Source organism: Metopolophium dirhodum, chromosome 1 (assembly GCF_019925205.1).
Source record: "Metopolophium dirhodum isolate CAU chromosome 1, ASM1992520v1, whole genome shotgun sequence".
Lineage (NCBI taxonomy): Eukaryota > Metazoa > Arthropoda > Insecta > Hemiptera > Aphididae > Metopolophium > Metopolophium dirhodum.
In genome coordinates, this window is record NC_083560.1 from 14,415,526 (window position 1) to 14,440,769 (window position 25,244).

A 25,244-nucleotide genomic window follows, 5' to 3' on the forward strand; every position below is an offset into this window, starting at 1 on the left:
TTAATATTTTTCAAATGTCATTGTAACAATATAGTAGGAGCCTTGCATTAAATTTTCAAGTTTTTTTACCCAACAAATAAATTTTTATTGACATTCATAGAAAAAAAGCTAATAAAATTGGAAACCAGAAAATGTTTCTAAACAGTTCAAAACCAAAAAAAATATTTTGAAAATTTTATTGTACATAGAAAATGCAAATGTAAACAACCAGTGAAAAATTCATGTATATACGTTCATTTGTTTTAAAATTACACCAAAAACTAAAATTCGATTTTATCAAAAACCAATTTTGCGTAAAATTCCCGTTTTTCCTTAATTTTTATTTTGTTTTTCCGGGTGCTTTTAAAAACAATTGGAAATTTTAAATTTTGACCTTCAAAAAGTACCAACTAGATTCACTTTCCCATCGAACAAGATACTGAAGTTGAAAATCGAAGTATTATTTCGACTACCAATCGTGTACACAGACACAAAAATAAAAAAATAAAAAAACACACATCATTGTAAAATCAATTGCTCCGCTCAGAATCTAAAATTACTTATAAAAACCATTACCAGGCCGCGTATTACCAAACCCCATAGTGGCCCAGCGCTATATATAAATAACCTACACACTCATTGGTTATTTGGTTCATTTGAAAACTACGCATTAATATTATATAAGAACTTTCATCAATTATTATATTATAATATTATCAAAACTATATAATTATATAAGAAATAAAAATATTACTTTGTGCCTTATGGCATCTTGAAGAATTATGTATTCCTTATACTATGGAATAGTATTTAGATAGTAGGTACCTATATAATAGTATTATACAATCAATAAAATAATGCATACATAAAGGTATTGTAATCCTAAAGAATAAAGAAAAAAAAAATATTGATTACATATAGACTATATTGTGTTGCTATAAGTATAAATATTGTATTATATTTAATTTAAAAATGTAATATTTTTTAATAATTGATAACACTAAGTACCTCTTAATAAGTCCCAATAGGTAGAATAGAAAATTAAATTTTCATAATTTATTTATTATATCAAAATATCAAAATACTTTCATGTTCTTATATCTTTTTAGATTCTGAGCGGAGCGATGAATGTATTGATTTTACAACGATGTGTGTTTTTAATTTTTAATTTTTTCGTCTGTGTACACGATTAGTAGTCGAAATTATACTTCGATTTTCAACTTCAGTATCTTGTTCGATGGGAAAGTGAATCTAGTTGGTACTTTTGGAAGGTCAAAATTTAAAATTCCCAATAGTTTTCAAAAGCTCAATGAATGTTTATATTAGCCTTTTCTATATATGAAAAAATTATAAGCATTTAAAGTTCAAATATTGACAAAATACGGAAAAAAACATGACATTTTGCAAATTGTTTTTAGTTAGAAATTCATGAAAATTTTTCTTTTTAAATCTAAGATTTGAAAATGTAATACAAGATTCCTTTTAAGATTATCTACCTTAATCCAATAAAAATTTCTATAAGAAAGACAAATTAAATCTTTCTGAGTGTATAATTCAAATTTTTACAACATTGGATATTTACTCGATTTCTCGTGTAGTGATTTTCTTATTTTGTTGTAATTCAAAAACGAATAACTGTAGATACATGGAAATTTCACTGAATGTTTATTTTATCAATTCTTATACTTAATAAAAATATTTCAAAATATTTTGACTTGTTTTGAGCTGTTTACGGACAATTTCATATTTGAATTTTGTTGTTTGTTGGGATAAAGGCGTGAAAATGTAATACAACGCTCCTGATATATTGTTACAATAGCAGTTGAAAAATATTAAAAATACATACACACATCTTTTTTTTTATAAGCATTTAAAGATCAAATTTAAAATTGAATAATTATTTTGTAGTTAAAAATGTATAAATTGTTCAACTTTTATATCTAAAGATTGAGAATTTAAAACAAGATTCCACGTAAGTAGTTAATTATGTTACTAAAAAATCTAAAAATACATAAACACAGTTTATTTTTATAGTCATTTTAAGTTAAAATTTGGACGAAATTACATATTAAAAATCTAGAATATTTTTTTTAGTTATTTTGTTGTGATTGTATTATATTATTCGTGGGTACTTGAAACTTCTTAAATAAACTATTACATATTTATGATAGTATCACGGTTTGTTGTTGATGTATAACGTGTTATAAGTACCTAATGGATATTGTGATATGATTAATTTGTAATTTATTATAGGTACCTACCTATTATAGGTCAATTATTTTTTTAATACCATAGATAAGTATTTATATGTCTTAAACCTAGACTGACATACTGCCTCCGCTCAGAATCGTTTTTCTTATACTGTTGTTTGTCTCCGTCTTACAAGTGCGTAACATAGCAAATTTTACGCTCAGCAAAACACGTGTAGCTCTATTCATTTAAAAATTAGAGTGAATTTACCTCTTATAAAAACTAAAGGTAAGATTATTATCTAGGCAACCTCATAGGCTTTTTATTATATTTTAATTTTAATGCAAGTTATGAGTATTTTAAAATTGTAAATTTTTTATACATATTAATATCCTCATAACTCGGTTTAAAATTAAAGTATACTAAAAAACCCATGAGGTTGCCTAGATAATAATCTTACCTTTAGATTTTATAAGAGGTCAATTCACTCTAATTTTTAAATTAACGGAGCTACACGTGTTTTGCTGAGCGTAAAATTTGCTATGTTACGCACTTGTAAGACGGAGACAACATATGCGGGTACAACGTCCTCTTAACTTCTGTATATCTGTGTACTTCAACATAATATGTGATATTATATCATTGAATTCAAATTGTATACCATCCATTATACAGTGACCCACTTGTAACTTACTGTACAACAAAGCGACATTGCCCACCTTTCTTTTTATCTTTATTATTATACTTATTGTATACTACCTAGTACCTATTTAACTACAGCTCAAAATATTATATCAATCATCATCACTTTTGTGTTTTTATTATTGTAGGTACCTATTATATCTAATCATAATATGTTTTTTTAACTTTTATAATTTACTACACCATACTTAGGTACATTATAAATAATGTTTCTATTAGCATAAATCCAATGTATATAATACTATATGAAATTACTTTTGAAATCTGAAAAGTGTCATTTTATAAATGCATTTCATTAAACTTAAAAATTAACATTAATTCTTTAAAAGATTACCTCAGTAAACTGGGTGATGAATTTGTTTGTGTTATTGATGTTATTGAACGTGTCTTGTGTCAAATCACAAAAGTTTGTAATTAGAAATAATAATTTTGATATTAGTTCAGCCAAAAAGTTTTTAGATTTATTTTCTACATTGTCTAATACATCATATATATATATTTATCAGTATTACAAAATCCTGCAAAGTAGACATAACAAACATAATATTTATGTAAAGTGACATGAAGTTAATTTATAAAATTTAACAGTTATAATAAAACCTTCATTTTGTAGAGCTAATTATTTATTTATTAAGTAATATATATTTTATTTATAAATTCCTTATGAACTCAATAATAGTATTATAGATCCCTAATTTTATGAGTTATATAAATTATATATTATTGTGTAATATATAATATAATATTAATACTAGGGAACTCAAAGATAAGTTGGTAGTTACAATTTTTTAGCCATCTTCCAACTAACAGTAAAGTACTTATTAAAATATATTTTTAATTTTAAACTTTTACCTTTATCATTAATTAAAAATATATGTAACATTATAACTAGATACCTATATATTTTTACTTTAATAATTATAATAATAAACTTATGTAATAAGACCCAACAATATTGACATATTATAAATAAATTAAAAGTAATTATATACACTAAATCATAATTTGGAAAAAATCTTTTATTTTATTCTTCTAAAATAAAAAAAAACTGTTGAATTCTATAAAATTCAAATTTAAAACCATTAGGTATTAAATATTAAATAATTGTATAACATTTTACAATTTACAAATATTTTAAATTATAATTGTATTCAAATGAAACGCGCATCAGCTCTAATGATTTTTGCCATAATTTTTGACATTCATTTGATTTTGAGCCACATTATATCTCAAGTTATAAGGTTTTTTTTTTATAATGTTTTTTCCCTGACCAGATGGTCTTCTACAGTTCTACCTGCATTTATCTTCCGAGATCCACGTATAACTCCTGTATTACGACGACTTGTTGATGTTGGCTGTACTTTAATCTGACCTTTCCTCCTGTTTATATTGGAAGATGCACTACTCAGCGAACACATTAAGTTAGCAAATTGAGATGTATTTTTTACATGACTTAATCTGTTTCCTATCCTTTTAAGTATTGATGGTGGTAATGTTGGTATCATATTCTGTTTATATTAATTTTGGACATATTCTACTTCTGTATTTAAACTATTATTAATGTTACTAATACAATTATTGTGCATAGGAAACTCTTCATTAACCGAACATTTTATATTATTCTGTAAATCATTTGATGATTCAATAGATGTTAAGTCATTTGATGTATTCTCCAATATTTGAACATCTTTATCAAAACTTTTTGTATCTTCTGACTTAGATGCGATTGATACATTTTCTTTTAATACTAAAAAAATTTTGGATTAGGACATTTACTACTTCCTAAAGCTAACATAGTAAGTGCATGGCGTTCTTATAATATGACAGCTGGTGCGTTTGGAAGTTGTGATTTTATGTATTCATGCTTGGTGTTTACAAAATGATCTTGTATGTCCCATTTTGCATGTACCATTATCAAACTCCATTATCTATATTCACTAAATATGTCTCACTTATAATACTTACACTTGGAAGAACATGGGTCATGGGTGGATTCATTAGTTTTTTCTATATGATATTAATATCAATCATTTTAGAACATAAATTTGTATATAATCTTTGGGTTTCTAAATATTATCTACTGTAATGGAATTGGTCTTTACGCATTAATATATTATATGTGTTCACGTGTTAGTATATAATTGTTCCTCGAGGCAGAAGCGTTTCTCCTTGAGATATTATGGTCTCATAGATGTTATCTCGTAGCTATGAAATATTATATTCCATATAATATTACATTTCGACAATCAATTAAAATAGGTACATATTTGGCAAACTAATCAAGAAGAGCAGACAACAACAGAATTGCCATTAGTTTCATTAACTGCGAGAATAACAACTTTATGAACGGCTACATCCACCTCAAGGACACCTGGGTCCACGCACCGATTCTGTCAAAGGAACCGACATCGTATGTAAGAGGGCCAGGAGCACAGCATAATCAGATGTACCTGGACCAGCGCAGAGGCGGTTTGAAATTTTTCAGTTGGTGGTTCAAGAATAGTTAAAACCACCCACCCACCCACCAAAAAGTCACACTGCAAAACCTTACTTAATTTTATCATTTTTATTTTTTACTATTATTATTTATACTAAAATTTGCTAATTTTGATAATTGATATATTAAGTACCGAATTCTAAATAACCAAGTAAGCAACTTGATATTACAAACCTAAAGATATAAGATAAAATTAGTTTAATTTAGTATTCTAGTGGACAGCATGTTTCATGATTAATTAACTTTAAATTAATCATGGGGCATTGTATTTCATTGTTTTCTTTAATAAGTAGGTAGGTATATACTTAACATTTTTTTTTTTTTATTAAAACATTTTAATACAATTAATGAAAGTCAATATACTTACATCATTTTTTAAGTGTTAACAATACATTAATGCTTTTTGCAAAACACTGGAAGTTGAAGCAAATTTATTAATAGCATCTTCAATTGATACTTCTATATCAGGGTTACAAGAAATTAACATTAAATTATCTAACCTTTTTTCTCCAACAGTAGAGCGTAATTTTGTTTTAATGAGTTTAAGCTTGGAAAAACATCGTTCTGCAGTTTCTGATATTGGTAGCAAAGTACAAATCCACTTATAAGCCATGAATAAATTTGGAAAAGCTGACACCATTCCCATTTTACACAGTGCCGAGTATATGGCAGTAACATGTATTGTTTCTTCGGAATCATCACTGTCAGTATCATTTTGATCACTTTAATCATTTGTATTAATTGTATGTTTAGAATGTTTAGATTGCATTTTTATGTCATTTGCTGTAGCACTATTCATAAAGTTTTTATAATTAGAAGCAAATAATTCATATTCTACATTTAAACCAATTTTGTTAATTCTATCTGCAGACAACCAGTTTACCAAGTAATCAAATTTATTTGGGGAGACTTTGTTTAACTCTAAGCGTTCAGGTAGTAGTAATGAAAATTCTTTGAAGATATTTTCAGAACCACTAAATCTATCATCTAGTTTAGATAAAATTGCATCCAATGAACATCTATAAACTTCACATACATAGCGGTAATTTGCTGAAGTTATTCTTTCATCACTACTTATTTCTCCACTCATTCTTTTCTTGTGAGATGTACGCACCTCTGCTAAATCATGTTCCTCTAAGTCTTGTGCTTCACAAAATAATTTTGTTTCTGTAAATAGGTTCTCATATACAGATTCAGTTTTCATTGCTCGTAAATCTTGTATTTGTTGTCGAGTCACTTTAATTAAATGTATTGCTTGAATGAAATCGATGGCAGGATTTTGTAAATAATTTGATAAAGGTGTAGTAATTGAGAATATATTGCGCATCATATGCATTGTAAGAACAAATTTAAAAGAATTAAGTTGCTTTAAAAAACTATTAGCGAAATGTCTGTTTTTTTTGTCAGTTTCTTCAAGGCTAATTTTTTTTAATGTTAAAATAATTGATTTATAAGTCATTTGTATAACTTCTAAAGAACGGTCATGGTATGTCCATCTCGTAGCAGAAAAACTTTTTAACCTACGAATACGTTGGTTTTTATATAATTGTTTTTGAAACTCTACATATGTTGCGGTTCTCTTTCTGGCACCTAAAAATGTTACCAAACTACTAATTGTACCAAAAAAGTCTTGTGCACATTCAGTTGCTTCACAACAATCAACAACCGCTAAATTTAAGCAATGTGCACTACACCATATATGTAGTGCACTTTTATTTTCATTTTGTATTAATGAGCGTAATCCTTTTACAGCTCCTTGCATATTAGATGCCCCGTTATAAGCTTGTCCAATCAGATCATGCCTCCAATTTAAATTATATTTGTCACATACTTTACAAAATAACTCATACATCCCATTTCCAGTTGAATCTACTGTTTCATCAACACAAATTAATCGCTCTTTTATAAGCCCATCGTTTGTACAATATCTCAATACAAAAGCAAATTGGTCGAGCTTTGACACATCCGTTGTAGAGTCCAGTATAAGTGAATACATTCCAGCCGCTTTCACTTCCTTTAAAATAGTTTCACGGATCGATTCAGCAATACAGTTGAGCATAGAATTTTGTGATGATTTAGATAGAAATGTCAATCTTTGTTTTTTTGTTGATGATTTAATATTTTCCAAGTGTGTAGCTAAAATTGTATGATGTTTGGCAAAAACGTTGACCCAATCTAGAAATTTTCCACTTTTACCATTAGTTAAACACTCAGTATGGCCTCTGAATGCATCATTATGTTTGGATAAACATAACACTATATCCATTAATACATGCACAACTGCTCTATTCATTGCAACATGCTTATTATTAGAATTCATTAACTGAATATCAACACGATTATTATTTATGTACATTATTTTATTTAATTCAGCTTCTAAGTGATCTTTACAAGTTTCATGTAAATGAATTTGACCATATAAACCACCTAAATGTCCCCATGAATTGCAACCTGTAGTGACAAAAGAGTTTTTTTGAGCTCTAATAGAACCAAACAGTTTGCATGTCCAGCAATAAATTCTATTCATTGAAGGCGAGTATGTAATCCACGATCGATGTTCAGACTTTCCATTAACCAACTTTGTATAATATGATGTTGAAAACGAACGTGGTGGATTTGATTCATCTTTAGGAAATTTACCATTGGGTAAATCGGTAGCAACTGGTTGGCATGGACCCATTTCTAATTGAATTAACTTCAATCCAGGTGTGATTGATTTATTCATAAATAAAACTGGATCATTTTTAAACATTGGCGAAACTGATTGTAAATTATTAACAGATTCATAGATATCAGGAGACTCAACATCTAAAATTATACAATATTATTAGTTAGGTATCATAATAGTTGTATATCGTTTAGTTTCACTAAGCTCTTTCAATATCCACAAAATTGAATTTATATATTTTTATTTACTAACTGTCTGACTATTATAATTTAAAATGTTTATTAATTCTTAAAGAATATAATTTATAAATACTATAACTATAAACATACCTGTTTTGTCAGGAACACAAAGTACCGTAAATTCATTTAATTTCTCCTTATCTCCTACATAAGTGTTTAAATATTTAGTTCCATCACAGCTACTTGCATCTAATACATTTAAAATTACCATTAACTATCAAAATTATTAAATATAATATATTGTCAAGTAAACAGATAATCATACTAGGTTCTTTTTCAAAGCTAGGTAAAACCAGTAAATTCTTTCTCTCTGGCTCCTCTTCCATATTATCAACAAGACATTCTAGTTCCATACAACTTTAAGGATCTGGTTTCAATAGGGACACTATAAGTAATAGTTAATTAGATAATTAAAGATCTTAATAACTTATTGACATTAATTTAAAATTATAGGAAAAAAACATTCACAGTTGCATATTTGTTTTGTCAGAACTCAGTATAGCTGGTAAATTCGGTTTCCCTGGATCTTGATTATCTACATTTGAATATTCAACTTCCATTCTGCTATCGGGATCTGGTTCTTTTAGACACACTATATATAACGGTTACAAATTGTTATTATTTATGAATAATAAATATAGTTATATTAGGTCATAAGCTATTAGGTACCATTAGGTATGTGAATAAATACCTTTATACATAAACCATATTTCATGTAGGGTACCTATTTTAGAATACATATTTTGATATTCATAAATTTAACAATAAATGAGAAAAATTTTTATTTGATTTTTAAGTGACCATATAACTCAGTAAATAAAAATTAAAAATTTACTTTATGTTCTTAACATAATTCTAAACTAAGTACATAATATAACTATGGTTAAGGTTAATACATTTTTATTAACTAAATTTAATAGGTAAGTACTAGAAAAATAGAATTTATTTCAGTCATTCAGAAAATTTGTAAACTAAAATTTAAATATTTAAAAAAAAATTACAATTATAAATTAGACACTTACCTGAGGTACAAGGTTTATTTGTTTTAATAAAAAAATTTAATGTGTCCAGGCTTTTATTAGCCCCTTTAAATTTAATTTTGCATGAATTAACATGCCTATTCCAGTTTGTGGAGTTAATTTTTTTTTAAATCCCGTTCACGTCCACAATGTGGGCACTTCATATTAAAGATATTACAAAATGAACCAACAATATTGCGGACCGTAGTAAAATAATTTTAACAATTCAGTATTCACTAAAATAACGTCCACAACGGCACAACGCCTGACAAGTGACTGAATTACAGAAAATAGGAAAAGCAGGATTAAACAGTAACGATAATAATTGTTAAATTCATATCATGTTATACTATTTGTATATATTTTATAGTATTTTTGTAAATCAATAAATCATACGACAACATACATACATACACACACACACACACACACATTTTCAGCCGATGCTCTGCACGAAATTCTATTTTTATCTCACTGATATAGTAATATGACTATTCATTATATATTCCCATTTATATTTAATCTTGATTATAAATTCTAGTATTGTTATTAATGATAGTTGAACTATTGAAATACGATTTCGTTATTAATTTTATCGCGAATCAGCGAAACGGCCGAAACGTTGGTAGTTGGGTATTTGATAATCGGGATTCGGATTATTACTTTATTAGTTACTATAGTGAGAAAAGTGAGCCGCGATCGTTGCGCGTCAAGCGGTCATTTTTTCTGGTTTCAGGGGTTCTACGTTTGTGTGCAATGGAAACAGCTGGCGCGCATTTTAAAAACGGCAGGTGGTAATTTATTGTACAATTGATTGTATTTTGGAGACCAATTTATTTTCTTTTAGCAGTAGGGGGTAGTGCTGCAGCTGTTGCATACCACAATATTTTGTTAAGGTTTGGTTAGTCATTCGACATTCGAGATACGAGTTTACACGTGTTTTTATTCGTTTATTATCTACGTTTGTAATCATATTTCCCGCGTTCTTACATGGTTGGTTTTTAAAGTGCGCGCTTTTAAAGTTTGAATGTTAATAGTATTTTTAATTATTTCTTTAATAATTACTCGTATACAAAAATAGTTTTAAAATGGCATATCAAGACACACATTCTCAAACGAAGAAAGTTATTTTTCATGTTTATAATTATTTCAAAACATTGGCTGGTGACAAAGGTAAGCCAGAAATTAGTAATTTTTTTCGTCAAACTCGTGAAATGACTGCTGAAGCGTGTGGCGTAAGTCTTGCTTGTGTTAAACGAGTTTGTGCTGAAGGGAAAAAAATGACTGTGGGTGAAAATCAACTAGCTGCCGAACCTTCTTCATTTAAGTCTCCAAGGAAATCTTATAAACGTGCCAAACCTATGACCAACTTAGACGATTTTGACAATGAAGTTGTCAGAAGAACAGTTCATAGTTTTTATGATAATGGTCAGTATCCAACTAGTGCAAAAATATTGAGAGCGTTGCATGAAAAAATTAATTATTCGGGTTCACAATGGTCCGTGCGACATATTTTGCGTAGTTTAAATTTCAAATACAAAAAATGTAATGATGGGCGTAAATTTCTAATGGAAAGAAATGATATTATTTGTTCTCGGGTTAAGTTTTTGAGAAAAATGAACGAGTTCAGACGTAATAACGATACAAGGCCAATAGTTTACTTAGACGAAACATGGGTAAACCAAAATCATACGCGAGGACACATATGGCAAAACTCCGACAACACCGAAGGATTAAAAGTACCTATTGGAAAGGGCGGTCGGCTTATTGTGTGTCATGCTGGGTCACCTTCATTTGGTTTTGTCAAAAATTCAAAACTGGTTTTTCGTTGCAAGTCGGGATCGCAGGCAGACTATCATTCTCAAATGAACGCCACCATTTTTCAAAAATGGTTTATAGATATGTTGGGCAATTTAGAAGAACCTTGTATAATTGTAATGGACAATGCCTCATACCATTCTACCTTAACAGAAGAATATCCTAAGGCAAATACTCGAAAGGCAGATGTACAAAAATGGTTACAAGACAAATCTGTAGACTTTTCTCCAGTAGAGACATTAAGCGAACTACGGGAAAAAGTCAAATTGACGATTCCAAAAGAAAAAAAATATAAATTGGACGAAATTGCACTTCAAATGGGCCATGAAGTGGTAAGACTTCCTCCTTACCACTGCCAATATAACCCAATCGAATTAATCTGGGCGCAAGTTAAGGGTAAAGTCGCGGAAAAAAATAACACCTTCAAAATGGCAGATATAGAAGTGTTAGTAAATAGTGCTTTAGATGCAGTCACAGCAGAAGATTGGGCAAAATGTGGCGACCACTGCGATAAAATTCAAGAAGACGATTTGGTGAAAGAAGGATTAAGAGATGAAATTTTGGAGCCTATTATAATGACAATTAATCCCGGCGACAGTTCTACTGACGAAGACGATGATGAAGACGATATGATTAATTAAAAAAAAATGTATTATAATATGTATTAATCGTGTTATTTGTATTTTATGTATTACTTGTGTTATTTGTATTTTATTTTTATTTTTTATTATAATTTATTAAAAAAATCTACATTACGTCGTTTGAAATTACTTTATAGGCGGGAAAACAGTAAGAATAGGCGGAGTAACCCTGACGAAAAATAGCCGCTTGGCGCGCGACGATCGCGGCTCACTTTTCGCCTCGCGTACTATAGGTACTTTACTAGTAGTTCCGATATATAATTATAATTATTTTTTTTTTGGTTTAAACCAAAGTCAGTTAAAATTTAAACAATATATAATATATATTATAATATTACCTATATAGTAATATTATCATCAATAAAATAATTTTTAGAATTTGCCTATAATATAAAAATGTCATGAATTAGAAAGAAATTCGATAATAATGATAATTCTAACATAGGATTAATTGCGATTTGCACATAATCAAATAATATGTTATTATTGCATACAAAACGTGACTTTATTTTCGTCATAACTTATAGAGCTGTTTATAAGTTAATCGTTAATCTATGTTATTCAGTCTTTAATGATTGTATTTATTTGTTCGTTGTTGCTAACATTGACATGGCTATCAAATTACCATTTTTCATATTACCACCGGTTACCAAGACCAAGTACCTACCCATCTATTAAAATGACACCCACCCCAAACTTTTTGGTGGTTCAGTGAACCACAAAATGCATGATCAAGCCGCCTCTGGACCAGCGACACAGAAGTGTCTTCACGCCACCAGCCATTATACAAGACGACTACTACTACTACAACAATATGTATATACATTATTCTGTTATAATAAACTATATCCAATTACTGTTCTAATTTGACTATAATTTTATTTCAAAACAACATCTTTCTGGATCCTGAAGGGACAGCACGTAAAAATACCATGTGCATGATTAAGTAAGAAATACTCTTCACCAACTGACATGGTAGAATCAAGAAGTGCAACATTGTACGCTTTAGTTCTATTTAATAATATCTCCTTCATAATTAGAATTGATGCTTCGGCATAATTATTTGTATCATGATTCCGATAAATAATGTTTGATCTGCGATAACAAACCCACTGTTCTTGTCTTTTACAGTTATTCTCAAATCACTTAGTAAAATTAACTGAGGCTTCTTTTTGAATACGAGCTTCAATTATCTGAAAGTCATTTTTTGATTCAGAATACATTGCCTAAAAATTAAAGTTTCTTTTATTAGGTTTATAATTTAAACTAGGTACCTATATAATGTATTGTAATTATTAATTAATATGAATTTAGTAAAACGTTCATTGATTGGTTTGTTGTATTGTAATTTAATAAGCTAACTGAATTATGAACATCAAAATTAAATATTACCGATTGAAATAGCTTCATTAATGGCTTACGGTTAGAAAGATTAATTCCATTTTTGGAATCGTGAAGCCATCGTCACTCTGCTTGTGCCATTCGAAAATTACAAAGAAATTGATTCGCCTTTGGCCATAGTCTTAGTAATCCATGTTTTCTGCAGTGGAATCATCAGTCATAAAAACTAGTGGAATCTTAAATATTTACTATACACTATTAGGTATTTCTTAAGATATTAATTACCTAATAATAATTGATGAAATCATATATTATTATATTAAGTTATATCTTGTACAACTATTACACATAGATGAAAGTTTGTAAATAACTAACTTAACGTTTAAACCTTAAGTTTAAAATAAGCAACTGATTATATAGACATAAGGTTAAAAATCAAAAAGAACCGAGTTAAAGACTAATAAAACTAAAATAATAAAAGTCTAACTTATTTTTACATTTAACGCATTAATACCTTGCTTTTATAAATAAATAATAATAAATATCAGTGTTGTGTTTTACCTCATGGCCACCAAAGCTTAAAGGGAAATCGTTCTGAAGAAGTGTAAATGCCCCAAAATATAACTGTTTTCAGATTGGTCTTCGTGGATGATTAAAATAGCTACAGATTACCTACGGATTGCTCCAGCTTTTGAGGGGTTTAATATATTGGTAACCGAACTATTAGTTGTTTCTACACTGCTAGTTGAATCTATTAAATTATTTCACTTGAACATTTAAGCTCCTGTGCTCTCTTTATAATTGGCGAAACAATAATAACAGCCCATGGCTTATCATGTATTATTAAAACATGAACTCCTGCAATAGGTAAGTGAAATCATTTTAGGTAGGTATATAATATGTGTACCTATTATAGTTTATGAACTTTATTTACTTTTTGATAAAGTAATGTTTGAAAATATTTATTTAATATGTTTACATATTATATGAAGTTATACATCAATATCTGATATATTCATAATTTAATGATTTCAAAGTTAGACAACAAAAAATGAGGGTTTAATTATAACTGTTAAATTTTTTTAATTAACTACACAGTACACTTTACATAAATATTATGTTTGTTATGTCTTACTTTGTAGTATTTTGTAATTCAGATTGAAATATATATGATGTATTAGACAATGTAGAAAATAAATCTAAAAACTTTTTGGCTGAACTAATATCAAAATTATTAGTTCTAATTACAAACTTTTGTGATTTTACACAAGACTCGTTCAATAACATCAATAACACAAACAAATTCATCACCCAGTTTACTGAGGTAATCTTTTAAAGAATTAATAAGTTCATTTTGAAGTTTAATGAAATGCTTCCATAAAATTTTACTATTCAGATTTCAAAAGTGATTTTATTTTGTACTATGCATTTATGCAAATAGAAACATTATTTATAATTCTAATAATAGTATGCTAAGTAAATTATAAAAGTTCAAAAACATATGATTAGATATGAGATACAATAATAAAAACACAAAAGTGATGATGATTGTTATAATATTTTGAGCAGTAGTTAAATAGGTAGTATACAACAATAAGTATAAAAAAAAAGAAGATATTCATGATCGTATTTTGTTATGGATGTGTTCAATATTATTACATTTAACATAATATAAAAAAAAGTTAAGTTAAAAATATTATATGTATAGGTTATTTAACTTTTGAGTATTAACATAAATAACTTAACTGAATATAAATATTTAATGGAAACATGTTGCACAGTTTGAAAATTAATTGTAAAATAGATGCATATTATTAATTATGTTGCCTACTGACATTAATAAATTTAATGCTGAATAACAGTTTTTGAGATGGTAAAAGCTGAGCTGACGGTAGCATATAATTTAAACAGTAAAAAATAATTCAAATGGGACTAAAAATGGTTGGTATGTATATTTTGTGTTGGATTAAAGTGTGTAATTTGTATACATAAGATGTAACAAATGTTACAATAATATACTGTTGTCATTTCAGTAGGTATACACATCATTACATCAATGATAATTAACTGACAAACTCCAACATGTAATAGTCAAAGTCTGAACAAAATTGATGTATAACATTGGTTTGCTTAACTTCACTTTTACACATAGACACATTCGAAATAATGTTTAATGAAGAAATAAATAAATTATGAAAATTCAGTTTTCCATTCTACCTATTGTGACTTATTAAGTACCTAGTGTTAAAGATTAGTTATTAAAAAATATTACTAGAACCAAACATATATTACATTACCTATTACATTTTTAAATTAAATATAATATAATATGAAAATGCAATGTAGTCTATTACTACGTTTATATAATGGCGTTGAAACGGTTTAAAACTAAACCGTTTTAACGCTATCATATAAACATAGTAAAAAATATGTTATCAATATTATATGTATTTTTTCTTAATTCTTTAAATTTCTTAATACCTTTATTTATTGTATACTTCTATATTAGGTACTATGTAAATAATATTCATACTATAAGGAATATAATATTATCTTTTATATTATTGTTCAAGATGTGACAAAGAACAAAGTCGTACAATTAATTTAAATTATAATATATTATAAACATATTCATATTCTTATAGATTTATATAATTTTTATAATAATTGATAGAAGTTCTTAATATATTTATGCGCGGTGTTAAAATAAACCAATGAGTGTCGGTAATTTATTTATGGCGCTGGGGCACTATAGGGTTTGGTAATACGCAACCAGGCCTGTTAAGATATATTTAACATAATCCCTATGGCCTATGTGATATTTAGGTAAAAGTTAAAGGTAGTTTTAAGGTTTTACAATACTCATTCATTTAGTCACAAAGTGTTAAATCATAGTTTTTTGCACTTTTCAGAACGTATCAACTATTGACACAATAGTTATTAAAGTAGACAGTAGCAGCTTATACAAATTACTTCTTATGCTGCATTTCAGATAAAAATTATATTATAATACAATACAAAAAATTGAACAGGAATTGAACAGGTAATAACTAATAACATGTATAAATAATCATAATAAATAACAACTATGTAAACCAGATTCTTCTTGTAATCTTTTATATTTATATTGTTTGAATTACTATTTCCTTGTAGAGATTTAGCAGCTTGTCGAAATCTCTCAAGGATCATTGCTTCATAATCCAAATAAGCCTAAAGAAAATTGTATTTTGTTTACAAATAGTAAATTGGTTAATATGGTTAAAATAAAATACTTGTGATGTGTTTTTATTATATAAGTATTTTCAGTATGATTTGTCATTTGATTTTGATGAACTGGAAAGATAGTACTAGAAATTGGAGCAGAAGTATGATTAAGTAAAACTCTTTTTGGTGTCTGGTCCGAAATCCCCGAGAAAACCCACAACAAGAGGACAACTGTCCAAACCAACTTCCTTATTTTTTGCGTTTATCTAGAAAAATAATATTAGTATGAACACAGAAAAGTATTTGTACAAAAGTTACCTTAACTTAATTTAAAATCACTTACAGCAGAAGTCTTAGATTTGTACTCAACAAAAGCCATAGATTGGTTGTTTTCCAGAACCACAACACTTAATTTGTCACCATACTATATTATTGTATAATGTATTAGACAATTATTTAAAATAAAATGTTTATAAATTACCTTAGAAAACAATGATGTTAAATTAGCTTTATTATATACTCCTTTTTTCTTCCACTTTAATTTTAATATAAATGAACCGATCTTTTCTTTTTCAGTTTCTTGCTGCCTAAGGTCACTTGCTTCTCTTAAACGCTCCAGTTCTTTCTATACAAAAAATTGAATTTAAAAACAAAAATTTAAGAATAACAAAAATTACCTTAAAATTGCGTTCATCTGTATCTCGTTTTACTAATAATTCATTTCTTCTTTTGACATTATCGTCTATAAATGTCGCTATATCCGAATCACATTCTTTTTCGCAAAATTTTGCAGCAGCTTTAGCATTTACTAACTTGTCATAATCTAACTAAAAACAAGTAAAAACATTTATAATTAAAATTTAAATAACATTTACAATGCAAAATCAACAAATCATACTCGAGCTGCTGTGTTGGTAAGAATAGTTAATATTTTAGATAACTGCAAGAACAGTTGAGCTGCTTTGGGATTATCGGGATTTTTATCTGGATGCCATTGTAGAGCTTTCTTCCGATATGCTGTTTTAATCTGATTGAAATAGCAAATATTAATAGTAATACAAAAGTGGTTACAAATTGACCTACCTCTTTTTCAGTAGCCGACTGTTGGATTCCAAGTATTCCATAAAGATCTAAATCATTCAAATCGGAATCCATCTTAAAAAATATGCAGTATAATATGAATTCTATAACAATAAGTAAATAGGTACTATCGGAAAATATTTTATGTTATGAGCCGTGTAAGCGTGTTACGCACTAACTTAGGTACAAATTACGTCCGACAATAATTAATATTATAATAATAATAATATTAATAATTATGAAAATGTACTAAATACCAAAATGACTTATTTTTCCGTGTTTTGTTATCAATTGATGCATTAATACACAAGTATAAATTATTATAGATAAGCCACTCGTGTGTTAAATTATTATTGGACCGCCGTAACTACTGCTCTCAGTGGTTGTATAATACATTAGAACAGCGCGACCATCGATAGTTGCCATTATCGATACTTACCATGTTCGATAGTTACTGTTTTCGATAGTTACTGTTATCGAGAGTTACTGTTATCGAGATAATTTGAATTAATATAGCAAAATAATAATAATTATGTATTATAATAAAAAAACAGTTTAATTGGAAAATGAAATTGCACAAATTATCTGTATTTAAAAAAAACAACGTGAGAATTATTAACGACAAACAAAAATTATAACTTAAACAAAACTTAATACATAATTTATAAAAACACTACATATAAGTATAATATATAGGTAAATAGAAAATATTATATATAATAGAATATAAAAAGAATATAATATTAAACAACCAGCAAAGGGTAAAAGTACAGTTAATTGCAGAATAAAACATACAATATACAATTAAATAATAACAATAAATGTTTAAATGTATAAATATGTAGATAAAAATGTATTATTAATAAACAATAAAAGAAAAAAAACATTTTTAATGTAATATGTAACTAAAAAATTAATAATTTGGTTTATATAAAATTATAATAATAATTCTGTCCAACATGATACAATATTAAAACAAAAATGTGTTCAAGTACCTACTCAAAGTCCATTTAAAAATATAATTTATAGTTATAGGTTATATGTACCCTGAACAATTTTTTTTTTTTAGTGTTTTAAATACCATGTATTTGCCAATAAATATATTGGGTCATTTTCATGCTGTTGTATCTTTTTTTCCCTGTTAGAATCCTATTGACTTCTGTATACCAATGATTAACTATTAACTCCACAATACACTTTGTTATTTTTTTATTGAAATTTGTTTCAGGTTTGGAACAATGAAGAATATCAACATTGAACTTTCTTAATATGCCTGTGACTATTAATTCTTTCAATTGTGAGTGATGATATATTGAAGGCAATATTTTGCCAGTGTGCAAAATTATATCTTGAACTAGATATTTGAATGTAGTAGCTAGATACTTCAAAGATGATCTTGATAATTGATATTCCCTTGCTTCAATTAATGCATGTTCATCAAGATCTTTATCAGAACATAGTTGTTGTAAACAAGTTTCACAGTTTTTAAAAACACATTTGTTTCGTTTTCTGATTATATATCCAGCAATATAGGTGTGTGTCAAATCTCTTAAATCTTTAGTAGTATTAGTAGAGTCACCTACTTGATTTTCTGGGAAGTTAAATTATGTTAAAGTTGGTTTACGATAATCTTGTTGAAATGAAAATACATTTTTATGACTCATCAGACTGTCTTCATTAAAATCTTTACAGTTTGCTCCTGGAGAATGTGAGGACATCAAATTGTTGAGAAGTAATGTTTTGTACGATGATATAAATAAAGCGCATGTCGGTTTTGAACACCCAACACTTTTTACAGCACCAGAGAAATATTCCAATGAATCTTGATTCAGATGTCTGGGAAGCAATGATTTTATTCCTTGACTCCAAAGAATTTTTTACAATATTTGAAAACCTAAAAAATAGAAATTAATAATTAGATTTCTAATTATTTTGAATTTCACATGTTTTTAATTTAATTTACCTCTTATTGTTGTTGACCAATTGTTGGTACACTAACTATTTTTCCATTCTATGCAACAAATTGCATTGTTGATAATATTTTCAAACTATCTTGCCAAAGTTTAAGATGAATGGAAAATTTTGTTTCTTAGATATGCCATATCTTGCCATATCTTGCCGTCTAGTAGCTTATCAAATGAGCCATTTAAGGAATCAAACAGCTTATTAAAAAATAAAAAGGCAGCTGCTGTATCAGAAGCTTTTGGGTCAATGATCATTTTAGCTAGAAATAAAAATGTAATTAATTTATAATGTTTGAATAATAGTTAAAATGGAAACTTACAAGAAAGAAGTTCATAATTACAGACACCCATTGACTGAACATTTGTGTTACTAATCATACCTTCATTTTTGGTATTTTTTCTGGTATAACATGGTTGTCAGTTAGACGAGGAAGCATTTTACAGTCCGCTATGTGACTGTCTCTATTGTATAACTGTCTTAAATGATCTCATTTAGCATTTTGTTTGACCCCACCAGAAGAAAAACATAAATCTTTGGTTATTAGATTATGTTTTGTACATTTTAAAAGATGGGGTACATCAAACAAATGCATAATAGGAATGCGTTCTAAACCATCATAAATATCGTCCCGGTAGTCTTATTGATGTTTTACATAATAATATGATTTAGTTTCTTTTTTCAAACTATTTATGGCACAGTCATTGCACATCCCTGATCACATATAGTGGCAACAACACACAAACCAGTTGCTTGGACTTAACAAATTACCTATTGAAAACAATTATAGTGTTTATAGTATAATATTATTTGAAAATTAAGATCTCATCATTACTTCTCTCAATTGCCGTACACGTTTGTGTTGTTTGGTAGCTCCTCAACAAAATGTAAAACATATTGGTCACTTAAATTTTTTTTAATCCCATGAACCATAAATATAAGAGCGTGATCAGCAAATATTTGACTCTTAGAATCTCCAGAATCAACAAAACCATCAATAACATTAGTGGTTGAATTAAATTGCAGTCCACCATTCAAGCACCCTTCATCAAAAAGAATTGAACAGTATCTATATAATGAATAAACAATAAATAATACACACAAAATATTTGAATTATTTTTGTATATATATTTACCGCTCAATTGGCTTCAATTTCTCTACATTTTCTTTGAGTACACTCATTACAAGAGGATAAATGCCAGACCGAATGGATAGCGTTGATAAAATTGTAAGCTTATTATAAACTGCTTATTAAATTTACCTTGGTTGAATTCATCAGTTTCAAATACAGCTTTTTCCAAAGAAAACTTAGAGTTATTGTTTTTATTATAATAAAATGGGATAGTGGCTGACAAAAATCTTGTTCAGTATCTTTTGCACCTATTTTCCCAATTGGTGAATTCCGTATGGAATAATGTCTTTTGTTTGAAGAACCAGCACTTACTGAAAGCATGAATATTTTAAAATTAATTTTTAAATCATAAATATATTTTATGCACAATATACAATTATTCATTTATACCGTCTATATAGCAACTATATTTATAACAAGCTTATTGTTGAATGAGGATTATAATAAGGATCGACAAAAGATTAAATATACAACACAATTAGTTATAATAAGAATACGTAATATTTCACTATAACTAATACACATAACTAAGTATGAAAAGTAAATTGTCTTCTAACGATGTAAGTTTTATGCTTCCGAGACATACATGACGTACACATAGATAATACTAAAATGCAGTCCTGTTCCGTACAATTAACTGTCTTATATACTAATGACCCCTTTGACCCATGGCTCACGCCACTTTGCTAGCTTGTCTATTGGCTAATAACTATATTACACAATGTGGTGTGATTTACCTGATTGTGCTAAAAAACTAGGTTGTTGTTATTGCACAATATGATGCTACTTTTATACAATATTAAATTATATTCAACACTTATTGAATCCGCCGGGTACTAAAAATATTATCAAGTATGCCCGGACACCAGATATACTTCGCGCGCACCACTAATCACCTACCGACTCTTGTACACTATGACCTATGGTGTGTTTGTGTGTGAGTAACTCAGTTGGCAGCGGTCGGGATCGCCTCACGAATACCGACGAGCTACGTAATATGAATGCGGTGTGTATGTGTGTATTTGTGTGAGTGTGTGCTTAAAAGAAAACTAATAATAAAAGGTAACACGTTTCAAGTAAACAATTAGTTGCTGTATAATTCACGATATCAATAATAATGTAGCTATATTAGAATCACAGCAACACAATAATATAGTTTATAAAAAAAGTATAATATAAATAATTAATCGGTGGCCCTTACGACCAAGATAAAATATAATATTTATACGGCCCTTCCGGCACGATAATAATTAATATGACAAAGATATAATGATAAAATAACTCACAGTTGTGGAGCGCAGTCTGGCCAGCTGGTCCTAGCTATATAATGAAAATAAAGTTTCACACACACACAAGATAAAAAAATATAATAACAATAATAATTTTGGCGATTCGCGCCTTGACAACAATATAATACTAATTTACGTGGCGATTTGCGCCTTGACAATAATATAATAATAGTTTACGTGGCGATTTGCGCCTACAATAATATAATAACAGTTTACGTGGCAATTTGCGCCTACAATAATATAATACACTGGCAATTCGTGCCGACAAAAAACAACTATAATTTAATTTGTAAAAACGGCGATTTGCGCACGTAATAATGGCTGTTTCGATTACACTACGAAAAACCGTACTGGTTCATTTGCGGCGGCCTATGTGACCGATACCGCGTCGCGGCCTAATCTACATAAAATATAATCTCTAGAACAATATAAAAATAAAAATGAACAATGCTCAGGTGTGCGTGCGAGTGTGTATGTGAGCCGGACGGTGGAGGGATGTATGGCGATACGGTGGCGACAATTAACAATTAAATTTAACGCATTATCTGGCGTCGACACTTATTATAATATTCACCATGATTAAATGTCTCATGAGTTTCAAATAAGGCCCTTTTCACGGAAAAAAACTTAGGTGTATTGTTTTTATCTTTTGATGGTAATATTATAAGTGGCAGAGGAAAGTCCTGATTTTTATCTGCAATTGTTAACACTATTCACACTACTTCACACTATTCTTTTGGTTGGATAATTCTTCGCAGAACTATTTTGTTTGGTTGATATACCAGTAGACAAAGCATTTTCTGAAAGTAATAATAAGTACGATGGTACACATGGTATAATATACAGGTATATAATATTTTTTTTTTTTATTGGTTAACCCGCGGTAACTTAGGCCATTGGGTAGTTTTTAAACTGTGGGGGAGGAAACAGTACGTGTATACACGTGTGTGTAGTTTTGGGAGATTTTCAAGTGGGCACTCGTAGGTATCTGCCGGGTCGAGCAATTTCCTGTAAATTAAAATAGTTTTGATAATACATATACATATATAATATGTATTATATTAAGCCATATAGTATTAAATAAATAATAAATAAATAAATAATAATTAAATAAACAAGCGGAGTAGTGGACACACATTTGCGGGGTAACCCCATACCACTCAGCTCCGCCCATCTAAACTTTAAATGCTTATACCTCATAGACTACTCGCCCTCAATTAGATTTTTATGAATCAAAATACTTAGAAAAATATTCTGCTTTGGAATATTAATTTAAAACTCTATGCTGTCATTCAAAAAAGTAAAAAACTTAAAAAATTATATAGATAAAAATATTTAAAAACATTGTTTTTTTAACAACTTGAAACTATGTAAAAAATTATTTTTAAAAACATTAATACTTTTTGAGATAATGAGTGTTTTACGCTTTATGAATCACCCTGTATAATATGTATTATATTAAGCCATATAGTATTAAATAAATAATACCTAATTAAAGATACTTTAATATATTATTATTAATTACGTGGAAACAAGGTTCATGCTAACAGCCTCAATGTTACACCCAACTAACTTTTTCTATATATAAACTGTTTATTATTATATTATTATTGTCGTCATTGTGCAGTACATTTGGAGGTAAAATATGTGATTAGTCAACGTATTTTAACGATTATGAAACAATAATATGGAATTTCATTTTAAACAAAAAGAGAAGTGTTTCTTTATTTTTACAGATAATTTTTTTATTCTAATATTTACATAACTTTCGTTTATCAACCATTACACATTTACTTGGGTAATAAGTAATAACTAATAGATATTAAATCCATAACGCGAATGATGATGGGTAGTCGATAGATGCTACGGACTAAGATATTTTAGTCTGTGATAGATGCTGGTCTATAATAGTCGTATATTTCGGGTAAAACATAACAACCTTTTTTCCAAACTATTATTATAATATAAATACGGGTATATCATTGTTATATCTGTGTGACTGTGTTTCAGCATCTCATATTGTCATGTGGACCTTGTTGATATTATAAAAAAATAATAAAAATAAACCAATTCTAAATGTACATAGTATATTATATAGGTAGCCATATTATAAGTACCTAATCTAGTATCAATTATGTATCAAATGTTTTCGAAGCATTATTCACTCATTCCAGACGAATATTAGCTAAATTGTTAGGTATATTATAATTAATAAATATTATGGATTGTGACTAATAACTCTAATCTGTTAGCTTAATTCGTTTAATATTGTCAAACTGTCCCATTTTCTTCGTACCATACAAATATCGAGTATAGACCATTTAACGACTTAACAGTTAGGTAGGTACTGGAAAGTGGAAACGGCTTTAAATGAGTTGAATACTAATAGAGAATATCGCTTTTTTCCCCCAAACAATGTTAAAGTATAATATATTATTATAGAATACATTATAAGTAGATATGTTATGTCTATATGACGCCACTTGGCTTTTTTATCCAGTCAATAAACACCTTAAAATTACTTTATTTTGATACTTTTATATCCAAATTTCACTAATTTTTTTGTTTACAATTTGTATACAATTATATCGATATTTCACATATTTTATAATAAATTACATACATTTTTAATTACACAGATTTTCAATTATATAAAGTTATCAATTACAATTATACATTTTTAGATTACAATTTCATACATTTCTCAATACATATTATATAGGTACATATCATAAATAAATTGCAAACAAATAACAACCAAAGTATTTTCATTTTCTGCAACATGTTGATATATAATAAACGTACAAAATACACATTAATAAGCAGTAAGCACATCAAAATATGTATAAAATAGGTAAGATATGCCTCTGTTTCCATATAACTATGGTTGTTTATTATCATATATTACAGGCCTTTTTTAAAAAAAGTATATAACTTGCTTGAAACACGCATTTCACTTTTCCGTTTATAGGAAAGTGGCATTATTTCGTAATATCAAGTTTGTGACGTCAAATAGAACATTCTAGAAGGTCCTTTTTTTTCTAGATTTGTACCCCTTTTATTACCTTTAAAGTCATTATTGTGTAATATTGCATCATGTTTTCAAAGTTATAAATACAACCCACTAGTGAATTTTGAGTCATTCGTTGGCATACAGTAGATGTCTTTAGTCGTCTAAATTGCTCTATAAGTCTATACATAATTATATATTTATATATATAGAACAATTTTTCCATCAAAAAATGTTCTGCTGAGCGTAAAATTTGCTATGTTACGCACTTGTAAGACGGAAACAACACATGAAGGTATCACGTCCTCTTAAATATATTATTTAAATATATAAGTACAATATTATATCCAACAAAATCTATAAATGAGTTAGCCTAGGATAAATAAAAGTATACAATATTTTTAATTGATTTATAAACTAAACTATGAATTATAAGTTATAACTAATGATTGTGAGATTATTTTTTGAGCTC

At 28.0% G+C, this 25,244-nt stretch overlaps 3 protein-coding genes across 3 annotated transcripts; 1 reads left to right on the forward strand and 2 right to left on the reverse strand.

The window, feature by feature from the left end:
* Nucleotides 1-4,388: 4,388 nt before the first annotated feature.
* LOC132932767 (zinc finger MYM-type protein 1-like) lies at nucleotides 4,389-8,601 on the reverse strand. Its single transcript, XM_060999135.1, has 6 exons — nucleotides 8,541-8,601; nucleotides 8,366-8,464; nucleotides 6,244-8,176; nucleotides 5,761-6,090; nucleotides 5,502-5,542; nucleotides 4,389-4,618 (listed from the first exon to the last, which is right to left on the reverse strand). Exons 1-6 carry the CDS (start codon nucleotides 8,599-8,601, stop codon nucleotides 4,389-4,391), a joined length of 2,694 nt encoding a protein of 897 aa, XP_060855118.1.
* Nucleotides 8,602-10,382: 1,781 nt separating this feature from the next.
* LOC132932775 (uncharacterized) lies at nucleotides 10,383-11,753 on the forward strand. Its single transcript, XM_060999142.1, has one exon. It carries the CDS (start codon nucleotides 10,383-10,385, stop codon nucleotides 11,751-11,753), a length of 1,371 nt encoding a protein of 456 aa, XP_060855125.1.
* A 4,397-nt stretch (nucleotides 11,754-16,150) lies between these two features.
* Nucleotides 16,151-17,647, reverse strand: LOC132936148 (dnaJ homolog subfamily C member 17-like). Its single transcript, XM_061002839.1, has 7 exons — nucleotides 17,382-17,647; nucleotides 17,197-17,325; nucleotides 16,976-17,125; nucleotides 16,780-16,923; nucleotides 16,642-16,722; nucleotides 16,367-16,564; nucleotides 16,151-16,304 (listed from the first exon to the last, which is right to left on the reverse strand). Exons 1-6 carry the CDS (start codon nucleotides 17,451-17,453, stop codon nucleotides 16,466-16,468), a joined length of 675 nt encoding a protein of 224 aa, XP_060858822.1. The 5' UTR covers nucleotides 17,454-17,647; the 3' UTR covers nucleotides 16,151-16,304; nucleotides 16,367-16,465.
* Nucleotides 17,648-25,244: the final 7,597 nt, after the last annotated feature.

What these genes read in the sequence shown, in the direction of transcription:
- LOC132932775 (XM_060999142.1), top strand. Translation starts at nt 10,383, where the DNA reads ATGGCATATCAAGACACACATTCTCAAACGAAGAAAGTTATTTTTCAT.
- LOC132932767 (XM_060999135.1), bottom strand. Translation starts at nt 8,601, where the DNA reads ATGGAAGAGGAGCCAGAGAGAAAGAATTTACTGGTTTTACCTAGCTTT. An exon ending in TAGCTTTGAAAAAGAACCTA is followed by an intron (nt 8,465 to 8,540) that starts GTATGATTATCT and finishes TAAATGTATTAG; the next exon opens with ATGCAAGTAGCTGTGATGGA. An exon ending in GTTTTGCAAAAAGCATTAAT is followed by an intron (nt 5,543 to 5,760) that starts GTATTGTTAACA and finishes TTATATCTTTAG; the next exon opens with GTTTGTAATATCAAGTTGCT.
- LOC132936148 (XM_061002839.1), bottom strand. Translation starts at nt 17,453, where the DNA reads ATGGATTCCGATTTGAATGATTTAGATCTTTATGGAATACTTGGAATC. An exon ending in TTACCAACACAGCAGCTCGA is followed by an intron (nt 17,126 to 17,196) that starts GTATGATTTGTT and finishes ACTTGTTTTTAG; the next exon opens with TTAGATTATGACAAGTTAGT. An exon ending in ACAAATCTAAGACTTCTGCT is followed by an intron (nt 16,565 to 16,641) that starts GTAAGTGATTTT and finishes TTATTTTTCTAG; the next exon opens with ATAAACGCAAAAAATAAGGA.